A 16,740-nucleotide genomic window follows, 5' to 3' on the forward strand; every position below is an offset into this window, starting at 1 on the left:
CGAAATTCATGCAAAAGTTACATACATATGTGGACAATTTTCTTCGTTCTGGCTCTTTTAGTTACTGACATTTATCTATCAATAGTATACTACATGCAGAACTTCGGGGTATCTTATTTGTTCTTTAAAGAGCTCTAAAGAAATATAAAAGTATTTTTCAGTAGTCAAAGTCTGGAGTTTCAAGTCTTACATGTCAAACTTGGATTGTCACCGCAACTTTAAGCTCTGCACTCAATTTATCTGTCACAGTCTTCAAAATCGTGTTTCGGAATAACTGAGTTTGCGATCTCGAAAACTTGATTTGAGTTCATCAAGTTTTGTTAGTCACATGAAAACGTGTTTTGAGTTGATCAAGTTTTGTAAGTCACATGATTTAATAGACAGCCTTCGTATTGTTTTTTTTTCATTATGTGCAAAAATAAAATATAAAATTCATTTCATTATGAGATGTGAAATCCGTAAAATTACAAATTAAAGTAAAAAAAAAATAATAATAGAATACAATGTTCTCTGTTGTGATTAGCAAGAAGGAACTGAACTTGCACTAAAATAATTGTGAGTCATATATTTTTTATCCTCAGTTGAGCAGAGCTCACAGAGTATATTAAGTTTGATTGGATAACGGTTGGTTGTACATATATAAAGGGATCGATATAGATATAGACTTCCATATATCAAAATAATCAGGATCGAAAAAAAATTAGATTGAGCCATGTCCGTCCGTCCGTCCGTCCTTCCGTTAACACGATAACTTGAGTAAATTTTTAGGTATCTTGATGAAATTTGGTATGTAGGTTCCTGAGCACTCATCTCAGATCGCTATTTACAATGAACGATATCGGACTATAACCACGCCCACTTTTTCGATATCGAAAATTTCGAAAAACCGAAAAAGTGCGATAATTCATTACAAAAGACAGATAAAGCGACGAAACTTAGTAGATGAGTTGAGCTTATGACGCAGAATAGCAATTTAGTAAAATTTTGGACAATGGGCGTGGCACCGCCCACTTTTAAAAGAAGGTAATTTAAAATTTTGCAAGCTGTAATTTGGCAGTCGTTGAAGATATCATGATGAAATTTGGCAGGAACGTTACCCCTATTACTATGTGTACGCTTAATAAAAATTAGCAAAATCGGAGAAGGACCACGCCCACTTTTAAAAAAAAAAATTTTTAAAGTAAAATTTTAACAAAAAATTTAATATCTTTACAGTATATAAGTAAATTATGTCAACATTCAACTCCAGTAATGATATGGTGCAACAAAATACAAAAATAAAAGAAAATTTCAAAATGGCCGTGGCTCCGCCCTTTTTCATTTAATTTGTCTAGGATACTTTTAACGCCATAAGTCGAACAAAAATTAACCAATCCTTTTGAAAAGTGGTAGGGCATAGATTTTATGGCGTTAACTGTTTTCTGTGAAAATGGCCGAAATCGGTTGATGTCACGCCCAGTTTTTATACACAGTCGTCCGTCTGTCGTTCCGCATGGCCGTTAACACGATAACTTGAGCAAAAATCGACATGATGAATAATGAACTTAGTTCACGTGCTTACTTGAACCCACTTTATCTTGGTATGAAAAATGAACGAAATTCGACTATGACCACGCCCACTTTTTCGATATCGAAAATTACGAAAAATGAAAAAATGCCATAATTCTATACCAAATACGAAAAAAGGGATGAAACATGGTAAGGTAATTGGATTGTTTTATTGACGCGAAATATAACTTTAGAAAAAACTTTATAAAATGGTTGTGACACCTACCATATTAAGTAGAAGAAAATGAAAAAGTTCTGCAGGGCGAAATAAAAAATCCTTAAAATCTTGGCAGGTATTACATATATAAATAAATTAGCGGTATCCAACAGATGACGTTCTGGATCACCCTGGTCCACATTTTGGTCGATATCTGGAAAACGCCTTCACATATACAACTACCACCACTCCCTTTTAAAACCCTCATTAATACCTTTAATTTGATACCCATATCGTACAAACTCATTCTAGAGTCACCCTTGGTCCACCTTTATGGCGATATCTCGAAAAGGCGTCCACCTATAGAACTAAGCCCCACGCCCTTTTAAAATACTCATTACCACCTTTCATTTGATACCCATATCGTACAACATATTCTAAAGTCACCCCTGGTCCACCTTTATGGCGTTATCTCGAAAAGGCGAACACCTATAGAACTAAGGCCCACTCCCTTTTAAAATACTCATTAACACCTTTAGTTTGATGCCCATATTGTACAAACAAATTCTAGGGTCACCCCTGGTCCACCTTTATGGCGATATCTCGAAAAGCCGACCACCTATAGAACTAAGGCCCACTCCCTTTTAAAATACTCATTAACACCATTCGTTTGATGCCCATATTGTACAAACAAATTCTAGGGTCACCCCTGGTCCACCTTTGTGGCCATATCTCGAAACGGCGTCCACCTATGGAACTAAGGAATACTCCCTTTTAAAATACTCATTAACACCATTCATTTGATACCCATATCGTACAAACGCATTCTAGAGTCAACCCTGATCAACCTTTATGGCTATATACCTAAATGGCGTCCACCTATAGAACTATGGCCCACTCTCTCATAAAATACTCTTTAATGCCTTTCATTTGATACACATGTCATACAACACACATTCCAGGGTTTCCCTCGGTTCATTTTCCTACATGGTTATTTTCCCTTATGTTGTCACCATAGCTCTCAACTGAGTATGTAATGTTCGGTTACACCCGAACTTAACCTTCCTTACTTGTTATAAATTTTATTTTATTTATTTTATGCTCAAATCATTTAAGCCAAACTGAATTATTGTATTAAATAGCGCTGGGCCGTGGGTTAACATTCGAATGCAATTAAAAAAATTAAAATCGGGTTTTGGAAAGATAACATCGCCTTTTTTTTAAGGATCATTAGGGCAGTAGTCGCACATTAAATATATTACCTTACATAGATTACGGCATTATACAGTCAGCATACCTTCCAATATGCATGCTGGGCTGTTTGGGAGGCTCTGGAAACTACGTATGGCAGCCATAGATCAGGAGGACTATGCTCCAGCCTATCTAGCATAGCTTTAGACTGAAAAATGCACTCTAAGCGCAATCGCAGACATTCTTTCTAGCTAAAAAAGTAGCAAAGTAAGGTACAATAAAATCAAGGCGAGCTGTCGTCCTAGCAACCTTAGGCGCCTACGCTGAAAAGCTGCGGAACAGTACAAGGATATTGGTTCCAAGCTGTGGAACGTCATAAAAAATAATAAATACTTGGCACGATTTAACTCCAAGAAGATATATGCCGAGTTTCTCACCCAAGTTTCGTCACGCTGATTTTTATTTTTTTTTCTACAAAACTGGTATTACTGCACCTAAGTATGTACATGTTTTTGGCCGACTCCGAACGGCAGCAGCAAGGAATTGGAACTTTTACTGAAAAATGTTTCATGCGGGGCGACAACGCTTAAAAAGCCTTCCTCCAAATTTTTGATGTTGCTTTGCTTCGGATATGAACGCAAGCGCTTCGGTGTGGTAGGCAGAGCACATTATCACCACTCCATCCATCGGGTTATGATATGAATAATAAAGTGCTTTGATTTGCTCGGACTCTGGCTGGAACAGGAAAAATAGTTAATACTACTAAAAAGAGGTAACGTTGGTAGGCAGATTGTTAAAACAAAATCGCAGGGACAACAGGAAGGCTGTTGATAGGCATGCATTACCCTTTGAGAAGAAGAGTTGTTACGAGCAGCAACTCTGAGGCTCATCGCGTTCTCGTTGTGTCAGTACCGTAGCCGTAGAGGTTTTCACTTTTAGTGATGGAAGCAAAAAATCAGATGGGCCAAGAGTGCTTGGAAGACGTTAACCAGAAACCAGAGAAGACAGCTTATGTGTTATGACCACTGGGAAAATGAATATGAAGCCAAATGGGCAGCGACACTAATCAAAGATGTTAAAGCGTGGAGAACTAGAAGCTTTGGTGAGCTAAACTATGGCGGTGCAGATTTGGACGATGATAAACAAATCTTCTTCAAATTCTCACGATGGAGCCATAACCCACAAATACTCTAGCAAAAAGTTAGCCAAAGCATTGTCAAAAAAGCTGTAGCAAATATGTAAAGCGGTTAAAAAGAGTGGCAGCAAATCAGCAACTTATTTAAAACCTCACATAGAATAAAAAGGGCGTTCTACGGTAACGCTCATTGGTGTGATTTGTTTGATACCCTACTACAGAAATGAGTCTGGGCTTAATCTCAGTCAAGATTTTTGGAAATATCTTTGATGCTGGCCCACATTTTAGTAAACAGAACATTTATAAATAGATTTTACGAGCCGGACCCGTGCGCATCTTGCGCAACCGATATAAAAGTCTCTTATCAAATATCAACAAAAATCAGCTGTATCATTTAGCGTATGATAGCAACTGCCAGTAATGCAGTGCAAAAATTCACAATAGTGCCATAGTACAAATAGATTTCTATGTGTGCTCATAATCGTTTATTTTTAACAAATTATTTTAATAAAATATAGCTAAAAAAGAGCTCTACGAACAAAATTGCCCAAAGCTCGTTAATAGCCCGAATCTCAATTTTTACAACCAAAACTCTATTTATAGATTTGGATTCCAAATAAGAGCGAAAAAAGGGCCCGTACATAAAAACAAACAAAAAATTAAGGCGCGATAACCACCGAAGAGATTTTAGGCGGAGCTTCTCTTCCAATCTGCGTCGTGCTCCTTTTTAATTTTTCCTACAAATTGGCGGGACGGGACCTAGTTGTTTTATGCCGACTCCGAACGGCATCTGCGAGGCAGATGAGTTTTCACTGAGAGCTTTTCATGGCAGAAATACACGCGGAGTCCTTGCCAAACACTGCCGAGGGGCGACTCCGTTTAGAAAAAATTTCTTCCAATTGAAAAACCTTATTTCTAAAATTTTGATGTTGCTTTGCCCGGGGTGTGAACAGCAATTAGAAATAATATATATTGTAACGAATTTATTGCAAATCCTCTTATGTGCAAATCTTCTACTAAGGTTCGAATCACTAAACTCTTGAATAAATAACACCACTATTCAGTAATGCAAAATGGTTTTTTTAAAGTACTTCACAATAAATAACTCAACTATTGGCCGACAGATAGCGTGCTTAATCGAAAACTGCTTATTGCGCCTCTACCGTTGGTGCTTTTATACACTGTGATTTCCTCGTTCACATCTTCTAGACGCTTCCATTTCCAGAATCTACTAGTTGGCCATCAGCTATCAAATTTCTCAGCTGTAACTACAGATGCACGATTTTATAGCTTCTCTCATTGCATACTTTCGGGAATATCTGAGATATATGCATGTGGTTGTGCGTTGCTTCTCAGCTGCGTATACGTACAAACTTTTAATTGGTGAATTTCATTATACATATATGGACAGGATTGTAAAAAATTTATTATGTTACCATTTATAGTAACCGTCTCATTTTTCATAAATATAATTGCTTTCATTGGTTTTAAAATATTTTGTCCTATTATTGCATACAATTTTTTTCTTTAAAATCGGTTAATTTTCACGACATTGTTCCTTTTTCATTAATCTCTTTTGGTAACTCAGTAATAATTTCATATCTAATAATAGTTGAACTATTAATAGAAGAAAAACAAATACTTTTATTAAGAAGAACTCTCTTGTATTCAGGTAATCTTTCTTTATTTAAAAGTGATGTTGTTGAACCTGTATCTATTAATACTCTTAATTTATTATTGTTTATTGTTAATTCTACTATTGGTAATGATTTTCTGAGGCTGTTAGAAAAAAAGTTTCATCTGAATGTTTTGGTAATATTTGTTTTGAATGATTAATTTGCAGATGATCTATTTCCATATCGTTATTATTATCATTATTCGAATTAGTATTATTTATTATATCTGTTTCTAAATTGGTTAGTATTTTGATACTTATTAAAATTAGAATTATAATTAGAATAATTATTATTATAAAAATTATAATTGGAATTATTATTTCTAAAAGTATTTCTATTACTATAATTTTGTCTATTTCTATTTTCTAAATAATTGAGAGGATTTTGTCTTAAATATCCCTGGAATGGTTTATTCGAACTATTTACGTTTCTTAAAGTTGCAGTTGGACAATGATTAGAATTATTAAAATTATAATTTGATCTTTTATTAAAGGATACGGGATTATTTTTAAATGTATAACTCATTTTATTTTCATGATTTCTAATTATCAAGAAAGTTAAAGGCACCTCTTAAATTATAAAACTTATTGTTTACAATTATAGATGCTAAACTTAAATATATATTATTTAAAAATGTTTTTAATATAATATTTTCTACGTTCTGAGGACTAAATTTAACCGGTTTTTTTTCGTCAAATTCGTATTTCTCATTAATTTTACACAAAATTCCACACATGTTATTAAAATAATTTTGTATTCCGCAATTTTTAATAGAAAATGCTTGTTGATAAAGAGTATGATAAGACTCTTTAATTTCGAAGTTTTTAATTAACACTTTTTTAGTGGCTTCCCAAATTGGGTTAGGCCCTAAAATCCTAATTGTATTGAGAGCTAAGCCTTGAATTTCATTTAGAATTACTCTATAATAAATATAATCTTTCATTTGCTGTTCCGTATTACATATAGATTGCACTGATTCAACTTCCCTAATAAATGAATTCTTTAATGTGCTGGGCATCCTTGAGGATATCTTGAAAAGTTAATTGTAAAGTCATTTTTATATTTTTAACTATGATTTGATTGTAGATCGATTTCTTTTGCAATGGCTTTTGTTTGATGGGTGTAGTATATTGAATTTCTTCTTTTTTTTGGTTCTCCTAGTCTGCGTGCGTTTAGGTTTTCAAATTGTGCTATAAAATGTTCTTTTTGATTGGAGATAAAATTAGCCATAAAATGTTCTTTTTGATTGGAGATAAAATTTGCTATAAAATGTTCTTTTTGATTGTAGCTTTAAAATTTATAATCTGCTTTTAGGCGTTTTTATATCGCTTTTTTTTGCCGTTTAACAGAATTCTGGTGCATGGCAGAGAAATTTAACAGAATTCTGGTGCGTGGCAGAGGAATTTAACAGATTTGCAATTTTCCAGAGGAATAACAGAATTCTTGTGTTTGGCAGAGGAATTTAACAGAATTCTGGTGCGTGGCAGAAGAATTTAACAGAATTATGGTGCATGGCAGAGGAATTTAACAGAATTCTGGTGCGTGGCAGAGGAATTTAACAGATTTGCAATTTTCCAGAGGAATAACATAATTCTTGTGTTTGGCAGAGGAATTTAACAGAATTCTGGTGCGTGGCAGAAGAATTTAACAGAATTATGGTGCATGGCAGAGGAATTTAACAGAATTCTGGTGCGTGGCAGAAGAATTTAACAGAATTATGGTGCATGGCAGAGGAATTTAACAGAATTCTGGTACGTGGCAGAGGAATTTAACAGATTTGCAATTTTCCAGAGGAATAACAGAATTCTTGTGTTTGGCAGAGGAATTGAACAGAATTCTGGTGCGTGGCAGAAGAATTTAACAGAATTCTGGTGCATGGCAGAAGAATTTAACAGAATTCTGGTGCGAGGCAGAGCAATTTAACAGCATTCTTGTTATTTTTGCTGAATGCTATAAGAGGTCTGTCGGTCTCCGTAAAATATGTGCGAGAACGTACTCATTGTTGGCTGTTGGCTGTTGGCTGTTTAGGTTGATTGCTCGCATTCTGCATTCTGTAACTCTGTCACCCTCAAAAAAAAAAAAACATTAAAAAAATATGTATGCATAGTGTACAAGAAAACACGCCCAAAGCTGCCTACCACATAACGTTTTTGGGAGCCGGCAGCTCTAGTTCTATGGGTTATTGTAACCTGCTTTCGAAAAAGAAGAAGCATGACACACAATTTGTCGAAGCAGGTGTCAATGCTTTTATGAAGAATTTGTCAACGTAACCAATAGTAAACTAAAACATCATCAATTAAAATGTTTGATATACAAACTCATATGGTAAGTATAAAATAATATCGAACTTTTTAGTATCTTACATGGAAAAGCCCTGTTTTGTTTACCCACAAGGACTTTGAGGGCCAGCATAAAGCTGAAAAGTTCTCCCGTTTCATCATAACATTGTTCGGCGTTGTTGGTCTCGTTTGGGGTGCAATCATACAACAATTTTCACAAACTGTCTACATATTGGGTGCAGGATTTGTTTTAGCATCTTTGGTAAGTATGAAATCCTTTACAATGCTTGTTTTAAAATAACATTTTATTTAATGACACTGCAGATAACTATTCCACCATGGCCAATATACCGTCGCCACCCTTTGAATTGGCAAAAACCACGTAATCTCGAACCACCAACAAGTAGTGGAGATGATGGAAAGAAAAAGAAGAAATAAGCTACCAAGATAAGATAATATTTAATTAATTCCATTTATAGTTGTAAAAATTGAATTTGTCTAAAATAAACACAAACTCAAAAATTAAAATTTGGCAATTGGAAAAAAGCTGTTTCGTACCTGTATCAACCACATAATTCTCAACGTTAAGTTTAATGGAATTAACGTCTCAGGCTGAAAGTGTTTGATTGTTCAAACCCATCGAAACTTCTATTTACTTCTACTTCCATTAGAGGATTTTGATTACAATTATTTCGTAGTCATGCCAATTGAACGAACCGTAACATTGCTACGGAGCAACAGCACTCAATTAACAACCAAGTCTTTAACAAATGTTTTGACGGTCCAAAAGCAGGTATTAGCTCACAAAAAATTGGTCCAGCAGAAATCGCCAATGGTTTCTGGAAGTGATTTTCACGCACAAACTTTCTGACTAATTACTACTCAAAAACATGTTAAAGCTTACTTTTATTTTAGGTAGAACCTACTGGAATAAGACCCATTGTAAATAAGGACATGTCTCGCCCAGGATGACTATGATATTGTTGTTGTTGTTGTTGTAGCGATAAGGTTGCTCCCCGAAGGCTTTGGGGAGTGTTATCGATGTGATGGTCCTTTGCCGGATACAGATCCGGTACGCTCCGGTACAACAGCACCATTAAGGTGCTGGCCCGACCATCTCGGGAACGATTTATGTGGCCACATTAAACCTTCAGGCCATCCCCTCCCTCCCCAACCCCAAGTTCCATAAGGAGCTTAGGGTCGCCAGAGCCTCGTCTGTTAGTGAAACAGGATTCGCCGCGGATAGGTGAGGTTGACAATTGGGTTTGGAGAAGCTATATGTTGCGCTGGCAACCTGCAGGGTTGCGCTACACAGCCCCTTGAATCTGGTATTTTAGTCGCCTCTTACGACAGGCATACCTACCGCGGGTATATTCTGACCCCCCCTAACCCGCTGGGGGGATGACTATGATAATCATAGTCGGTGTTGTACTTAGCAGCAATTGCTCAAGCCATACGAGACAAAAATCTGACCCGTACAACAGCCCTCTCCGCTTGAAGGCAGCACGAGTCATATTAAATAACTTGCTTCTTCGGTATTTTTAGTAGGCTCAAGCTAAGAATGTTAAACACTAGAATAGTTAACCAATCGCGAGCTGACTATGTAGTCCCCAATTATGCGATCCACAAATTAAAAAAATTCCAATTTTCAATCAAGGCATAGTATGCTCGAAAAAACTAGGCAGGGGCCAATCCGCCCATTTCTGGGAACTCATCGGGATGTACGTAATGTTTAAGGTACAAATAAAAATCATATGTGCTATAAGGCCACATGTTTAGGAATATCAGTCCAGGCTTATTTGCACCTATAATATTATTAAAAAGTTCGCATTCAAATTTCCTATTGGGTTGCTTAAGGCCCACCAAAATATCAGATTTAAGGGCCAATTAAACTTCCTTAACCCTAACACCGGCGGCCACCGTGGTGTGATGGTAGCGTGCTCCGCCTACCACACCGTATGCCCTGGGTTCGCACCCCGCGCAAAGCAACATCAAAATTTTAGAAATAAGGTTTTTAAATTAGAAGAAAATTTTTCTAAGCGGTGTCGCCCCTCGGCAGTGTTTGGCAAGCGCTCCGGGTGTATTTCTGCCATGAAAAGCTCTCAGTGAAAACACATCTGCCTTGCAGATGCCGTTCGGAGTCGGCTTAAAAAACATGTAGGTCCCGTCCGGCCAATTTGTAGGGAAAATCAAGAGGAGCACGACGCAAATTGGAAGAGAAGCTCGGCCTTAGATCTCTTCGGAGGTTATCGCGCCTTACATTTATTTTTCTATTTATAACCCTAACACCATAGTCGTAACCATACCCATATCAACCATCTCCAATGTGATTGGTTAATAGTGCCTTAACCTAAAAATTCGTAAAAATTAAGAAAACGCAAAAAATTACAAAGATATTCCACAAAAAATAAGTCTCTTCGTCAGAACGTATCCAAAAGAAAAAATAAAATCTACAAAAAATTATTAAATTCACTAACACAAATATTTTTTGGTTATGGATATGGCGGGTTAGGGGTTAGAATATACCCGCGGTAGGTATGCCTGTCGTAAGAGGCGACTAAAATACCAGATTCAAGGGGCTGTGTAGCGCAACCCTTCAGGTTGCCAGCGCAATATATAGCTTCTCCAACCCCAATTGTCAACCTCACCTATCCGCGGCGAATCCTATTTCACTAACAGACGAGGCTCTGGCGACCCGAAGCTCTTCATGGAACTTGAGGGTGGGGAGGGAGGTATGTCCTGAAGGTTAAATGTGGCCATATAAATCGTTCCCGAGATGTTCGGTGATGGTTAATGGTGATGTGTTACCGGAGCGTACCGGATCTGTATCCATCATAGGACCATCACATTGATAACACTCCCCAAAGCCTTCGGGGAGTAACCTTATCGCTACAACAATGACAACATGGATATGGCGAGAAACCAAAAACCAATTGGTTGGCTATGGTATGGTTATGGCGTTAGCGTTATGGTATGGCACCATTAATCGATTACATTGATTTCCATAAGGTCGCTCAAATCACACAAGAAGATTGCGCATTGCGCATCTAAAAATTAGATCAGCTGTTTTTTATGACGTATGAATTGCTTTTTTCCTTTAGCTCTTTTTTGTATTCGCTCAAGATTCAACTATGACGTATTTGCACAGAACGAACCAATTTTGAACTCGTAAACGCTCAATCTGGGTAGGTGATTTGTGATAAAGTAGGTTCGATCAGCTCTGGTTATGGTTCTATGGTTATAACTCACCATTAATTGGCGCTTTATTAAGTTGTAACCGGTATGTACGGCAGCATATACTGGTTCCGCTATGAACCGGGTTATAAAACGACAGCACTGTCGTCAGCTGTTCCATCAACACCAAAGTCAATTGTTTTCTTTGCTGCATTTTTGACAGATTTGTCTAGTACTAAGTTCTTCTTCATTCTTTCATTTTTCCTACAAATTTTTCGCGTTATTTATAAGATATATGAAATAAATCTCACAAAGTAAATAATAATAAACAAATAAAATGTGTCCAATGCGCATATGAGTAGTTGAACAAGTTATCATCGGATGTTTTAAATCGTAATTGAATCTTGCATTGTGTCGGTGCTTTTTCTATCTGTCGGTGTGTCACAATCTTGCAAATGTATTTAATAAGAAAATTATAAATCTAATGATTACAAAGTGAATATTTTCGCCAAGTAAGATTGAATGATACTAACGGCAATTAGTAGTAAATACGAATCAATTAATCTACTAACAAATCAGTACCTCATCCCTGAGGGAACTAACATACTTACACACTTATTTATCTATTTGTAACACTAACAAAATAATAGACCAGCATAGCAGGAATGTGCCTAATGATTCATTTTGACTAACGTTTGTATAAATAATCTGGAAACTAGCACCCGCCTAGCCGCTACTACGCATATGTAAACCTACGGGTGCAACGGAAGTGCCATCAGCTCAATATGTAATGTCAATAAAATGTTAAAACTAATGGAGCTATAAATGCTGGGTGTGGAAAATGGGCGAAAGTAGACACTATTTACAAATTCATTCCATGGCCTTATGTGTACGTTCATAAATATATACAAAAGTACATACATATAAATTGATAAGTAACACATACAAAGACGTATCCTTGAATGAAAGGGGTGCGCCTTTCATATAAATTTCTTAACAACTTCTTGGCTTCTACTTGACTTGCGAACTTTGTGACAAATCAACGTACATATATGTACAAATGTACTATCCACGGTCATCGCGAGAATATTATTTGTTTGTTTTGCTACACATTTGAATTTACATAAATTCAAAGTTGCTAAATTGAATTCTCCTTTTTAAAGGCCCGCTTATATGCTTCAACTAACGCGAGGTTTTTTGACTTTGAACACATTCAAATGGTTGTTGTTCTTGTTTCAATGGTCGTTGGTCACGTTTACTTATTAGTATTTGGAAAGATTGGTATGTAGTACAACCATGCGTACATAAGTTCTTTGTCACATAAAAAAAAGTATTTTTTATTGGAGCCGGTGCTAAGTTTTTCGTATCCAATTTGTTACAAATGTTAAATAAGAGGTGCTATCGGAATGTCTTCAGAATCATTTCGAGACTATGTATACCAGAATCAAGTCGAAACAATTTCAGGATCGCTTCCGGATTATTTAGGATATGATGTACAATTTTGGCACAGTCTAGCATCCTCCCGAGTACATTCCGGGACTAGTTTTGTAATAATTTGTAGATTCTTTCACGACCCGCCAGACATTTTAATTAATTTTTTGTGTTCCTTCCACAAATTGTCATCATCCCAGCAGATTCTTGCAGCGGGACTTTTCCGCAATTTCCTGGTCCGGGAAGGTGATAAACCCAACCCCAATCCAGAGAAATTGTTATGCAGCTTGTGCCGGAAAATAATCTATTTAGGACTGCCATGCTCATGTGTCCCCACATGGCACCAACCATATATTCAATTCTAATGTGGAACCTACGCCTCTAACACCAATCTACCTATGGACAGACCCTTTGATGAAAATTTGTGAGTGTTCGTGCAACAACAACAACGGCCATGCTCGCGTGCAAGGGATGGTTCATCGAACGGGGTGTTCTGGGCTAAATACCAAAATTCATTGTTGTTGTAGCGATAAGCTTGCTCCCCGAAGGCTTTGGGGAGTGTTATCAATGTATTTGTATTTATTAGGCAATTCATCCCAGCACAACAATTTGGCAAAAATTATTTTATAGTGCTAGTCTTTAAAAGGCGTAAAATAGGAACAATTTAAACTTGAAACTTAATGCTAATGACTATGGCTAAGAAAAGGTTACAATAAATAATCTATTTAATAAATAAATAAATAAACGAATAATAGAGTACATTTGCTTAGAAGAAATCAGTATTTTAATTGTCTAGGTTATTATAGAAACTTGTTAATTCTTTATTGAAGAGCAGAGCATTGCTTATAAGCCTAAGTCTAGAAGGGAGCGAGTTCCAAAGACGTATGGGAGAAATGAAGAACTGGCGATCAGATATTAGCATACCATGTCTGAAGTGGATAAGGAGTACAGATCTAGACGACTGGAGAAAATTTAGCCTCCAATACAGATAGTCAGGTTCCTTCATATATATTAATTTATGTAGCGTAGTGAGCGTTCTAAGTTTAATAAGGTTATCGAAAGAAATTTTTAGCAACCTGTAAGCATGATGAGAGACGGTCAAATCTTTTCAACCCATAGACGTATCTAGCAATGTTGTTATAAACAACATTAAGTTTCCTATTACATACATAGTCACAATTAGAGTAAATCTCACAACCGTAGGGGCGTGCAGGTCAGGGAAACAGACTCTTAGTCCCTGCCTCCGTCTGCCAGCACAGAATATATAGGTTTGCGACATCCGCTCCTATGCAGCTCCTGCCTTGGGTGGTGCCACTTTCCTAGATGTTCTGGTCTCCGCGACGGCAACCCCTCGACGGGTTTCATCGCGCCATGTTGCCAGGTCGCAAACCCCAATTATCCGGGTACCCCAATGCTTGCTCAAGGGCGCCCAGTCCCAAGGCCACAACAGCAATTGCGTCCTGGCCTTCCACAACCTAGGCGTAGTCACCCGTCACTTACCCCTAGAGTGGCGGCGTCACCCCTCATGCACTTCAGAATTCTGCAGTTCAACTGTAATGGACTAACTGGGAAGATTACGGAGATAGTCGATTTCATGAAGCGGCACAACATCCGCATTGCTGCGATTCAAGAGACTAAACTCACAGCAAGATCTGTATTGCAGACCTGCTCTGGTTATAATGTCCACAGGAAAGACCGCGAGAGCGGAAATGGAGGCGGCCTCGCGTTTATTATACACCACTCTGTGCAATATCATATATTTGATCCTGGCTTCGACCGCAGGGACAATGTCTTAGAACGTCAAGGCCTATCTGTCCGGTCAGGCGATGCAAATCTAGAAATCATCAACATCTACATCCCTCCTGTCACCTGTTGCCCCAGTGGATACCGCCCTAATATCGAGGCCTTACTCACTGGCAACAATCGCATTATCTTAGGCGATTTCAATGCCCATCACGACCTATGGCATTCAAACTTGCGGGCGGACAGTAGGGGTGAGATGTTGGCGGATCAAATAGACGAAACGACGTTCTGCACAATAAACGGAGACGCCCCCACACGTATGGTAGGAAGCTGTCATAGCTCGCCAGATATCTCAATCGTGAGCGCAGAACTCGTAAACTGCGTCAACTGGCAGCCGATGGTAACATTGGCATCCGACCACTTGCCTATACTTATTTCGTTCGAGCGTACCGCCGACTTCATCGTCACCGAAAAACGCACTTTCATAAACTTCAAAAAAGGAAAGTGGGAAGAATATAAATCTGCAACAGACAGCAGCTTTGCTGCCCTACCTATCCCGACTGATGCCCGCCAAGGGGAGCGTGCCTTCCGTAAGGTCATTGAATCCGCCTCGGCACATTTCATTCCCGCCGGGAGAATTCCCGAAATCCGGCCCCACTTCCCGGCGGAAGCCGCGAGCTTAGCGAGGGAACGCGACCTTATAAGACAGCTTGATCCAGGCGACCCCCAAATAAGGGATATAAACCAACGCATCAGATTGCTCGTGGACGAACACAAGCGGGCGAAATGGGAAGAGCACCTAAGAGGTTGTAACCTCTCTACCGGTGTAGGTAAACTTTGGTCCACCGTAAAGTCCCTATCGAATCCGACTAAGCACAAAGACAAAGTTTCCATCGCCTTTGGCGATAAGGTGCTGTCGGATGCGAAAAAATGCGCGAGCGCTTTCTGCCGACAATATATAATGCATCCTACGGTCGACAAAGATAGACGGAGAGCCAATAGACACGCACATAAACACAAACTCAGCGCGTCACCAATTACCATCACCGCTAGAGAGACCCCCCCAGCGGGTTAGGGGATCAGAATATATCCGCGGTAGGTATGCCTGTTGTAAGAGGCGACTAAAATACCAGATTCAAGGGGCTGTGTAGCGCAACCCTTCAGGTTGCCAGCGCAATATATAGCTTCTCCAAACCCAATTGTCAACCTCACCTATCCGCGGCGAATCCTGTTTCACTAACAGACGAGGCTCTGGCGACCCCAAGCTCCTCATGGAACTTGGGGGTAGGGAGGGAGGGAATGGCCTGAAGGTTTAATGTGGCCACATAAATCGTTCCCGAGATGGTCGGGCTAGTACCTTAATGGTGCTATGGTACCGGAGCGTACCGGATTTGTATCCGGCAAAGGACCATCACATCGATGACACTCCCCAAAGCCTTCGGGGAGCAACTTTATCGCTACAACAACAACAACAACAACAACCGCTAGAGAGGTTGAGGACGCCATTGGTCGCGCTAAACCATCCAAAGCAGTGGGCCCAGACGGCATAGCCATGCCGATGCTTAAAAACCTAGGGAAAGAGGGTTTCAAATATTTAGCGCATGTCTTCAACCTGTCTCTTTCCACCTTTGCCATATCCGAGAAATGGAAAATGGCCAAGGTGGTCCCGCTACTAAAGACTGGGAAACCAGCTAACGTAGGTGAGTCATATCGTCCGATATCTCTCCTATCGCCAGTGGCAAAGACGCTTAAAGCCATTTTGCTCCCTTATTTCCAAGCACATTTGCAGCTAGCCCCTCATCAGCATGGCTTCAGAAAACTCTATAGCACTACCTCCGCGCTAAATTTCATTAGCACCCAGATAAATTGCGGTTTGAATCAATATCCCCACCATAGAACAGTACTCGTAGCGTTAGACCTATCAAAAGCTTTTGATACGGTCAACCATGGCTCGTTACTGCAAGACCTGGAAGGGTCTACCCTTCCCCCATGTCTTAAAAGGTGGACCGCAAATTATCTGGGTGGTCGGCAGGCATCGGTGCAATTCAGAAACGAAACATCAAAACAAAGGAGAATTAAACAAGGGGTGCCACAGGGTGGTGTCCTATCCCCGCTTTTGTTTAATTTCTACATATCTAAGCTACCTTCACCACCGGAAGGAGTCACAATCGTTTCCTACGCCGATGACTGCACAATAATGGCCACAGGCCCAGGCCCAGAGATCGATGAGCTATGCAATAAAATAAACGGCTATCTCCCTGATCTCTCCAGTTTTTTCGCCTCGCGAAACCTGGCATTGTCACCGACTAAATCTTCCGCGACCTTATTTACAACATGGACGCCCCAAATGTCGACCATATTGAACATCCACGTCGATGGCACTACGCTACCGACTGTCCTACACCC

General features: G+C 38.9%; 2 protein-coding genes across 7 annotated transcripts in view; both read left to right on the forward strand.

Moving 5' to 3' along the window:
* The first annotated feature begins 7,877 nt into the window (after nucleotides 1-7,877).
* Spase12 (Signal peptidase complex subunit Spase12) lies at nucleotides 7,878-8,514 on the forward strand. Its single transcript, XM_067779133.1, has 3 exons — nucleotides 7,878-8,032; nucleotides 8,102-8,248; nucleotides 8,311-8,514. Exons 1-3 carry the CDS (start codon nucleotides 8,009-8,011, stop codon nucleotides 8,422-8,424), a joined length of 285 nt encoding a protein of 94 aa, XP_067635234.1. The 5' UTR covers nucleotides 7,878-8,008; the 3' UTR covers nucleotides 8,425-8,514.
* Nucleotides 8,515-11,411: 2,897 nt separating this feature from the next.
* The window catches only part of LOC137250508 (anoctamin-6), an 82,674-nt gene continuing 77,345 nt past the window's right edge, over nucleotides 11,412-16,740 (forward strand). For 3 of the 6 annotated variants that reach the window (XM_067783437.1, XM_067783443.1, XM_067783446.1), the window contains exon 1: nucleotides 11,412-11,672. Coding sequence is in view for 3 of the 6 variants with exons in the window: in XM_067783446.1 (XP_067639547.1) it covers nucleotide 11,672 (1 nt within the window). In the remaining 3 variants the exon portion in view is untranslated. The remainder of the gene's footprint in view (nucleotides 11,673-16,740) is intronic. The other 3 variants (XM_067783447.1, XM_067783449.1, XM_067783448.1) reach the window with 3 other exon arrangements.

Source organism: Eurosta solidaginis, chromosome 4, assembly GCF_040869045.1.
Source record: "Eurosta solidaginis isolate ZX-2024a chromosome 4, ASM4086904v1, whole genome shotgun sequence".
Lineage (NCBI taxonomy): Eukaryota > Metazoa > Arthropoda > Insecta > Diptera > Tephritidae > Eurosta > Eurosta solidaginis.

Coding starts and splice junctions, on each gene's coding strand:
- Spase12 (XM_067779133.1), top strand. CDS start 8,009: ATGTTTGATATACAAACTCATATG. Junction 8,033..8,101: donor TTGATATACAAACTCATATG/GTAAGTATAAAA, acceptor TTTACCCACAAG/GACTTTGAGGGCCAGCATAA. Junction 8,249..8,310: donor GATTTGTTTTAGCATCTTTG/GTAAGTATGAAA, acceptor ATGACACTGCAG/ATAACTATTCCACCATGGCC.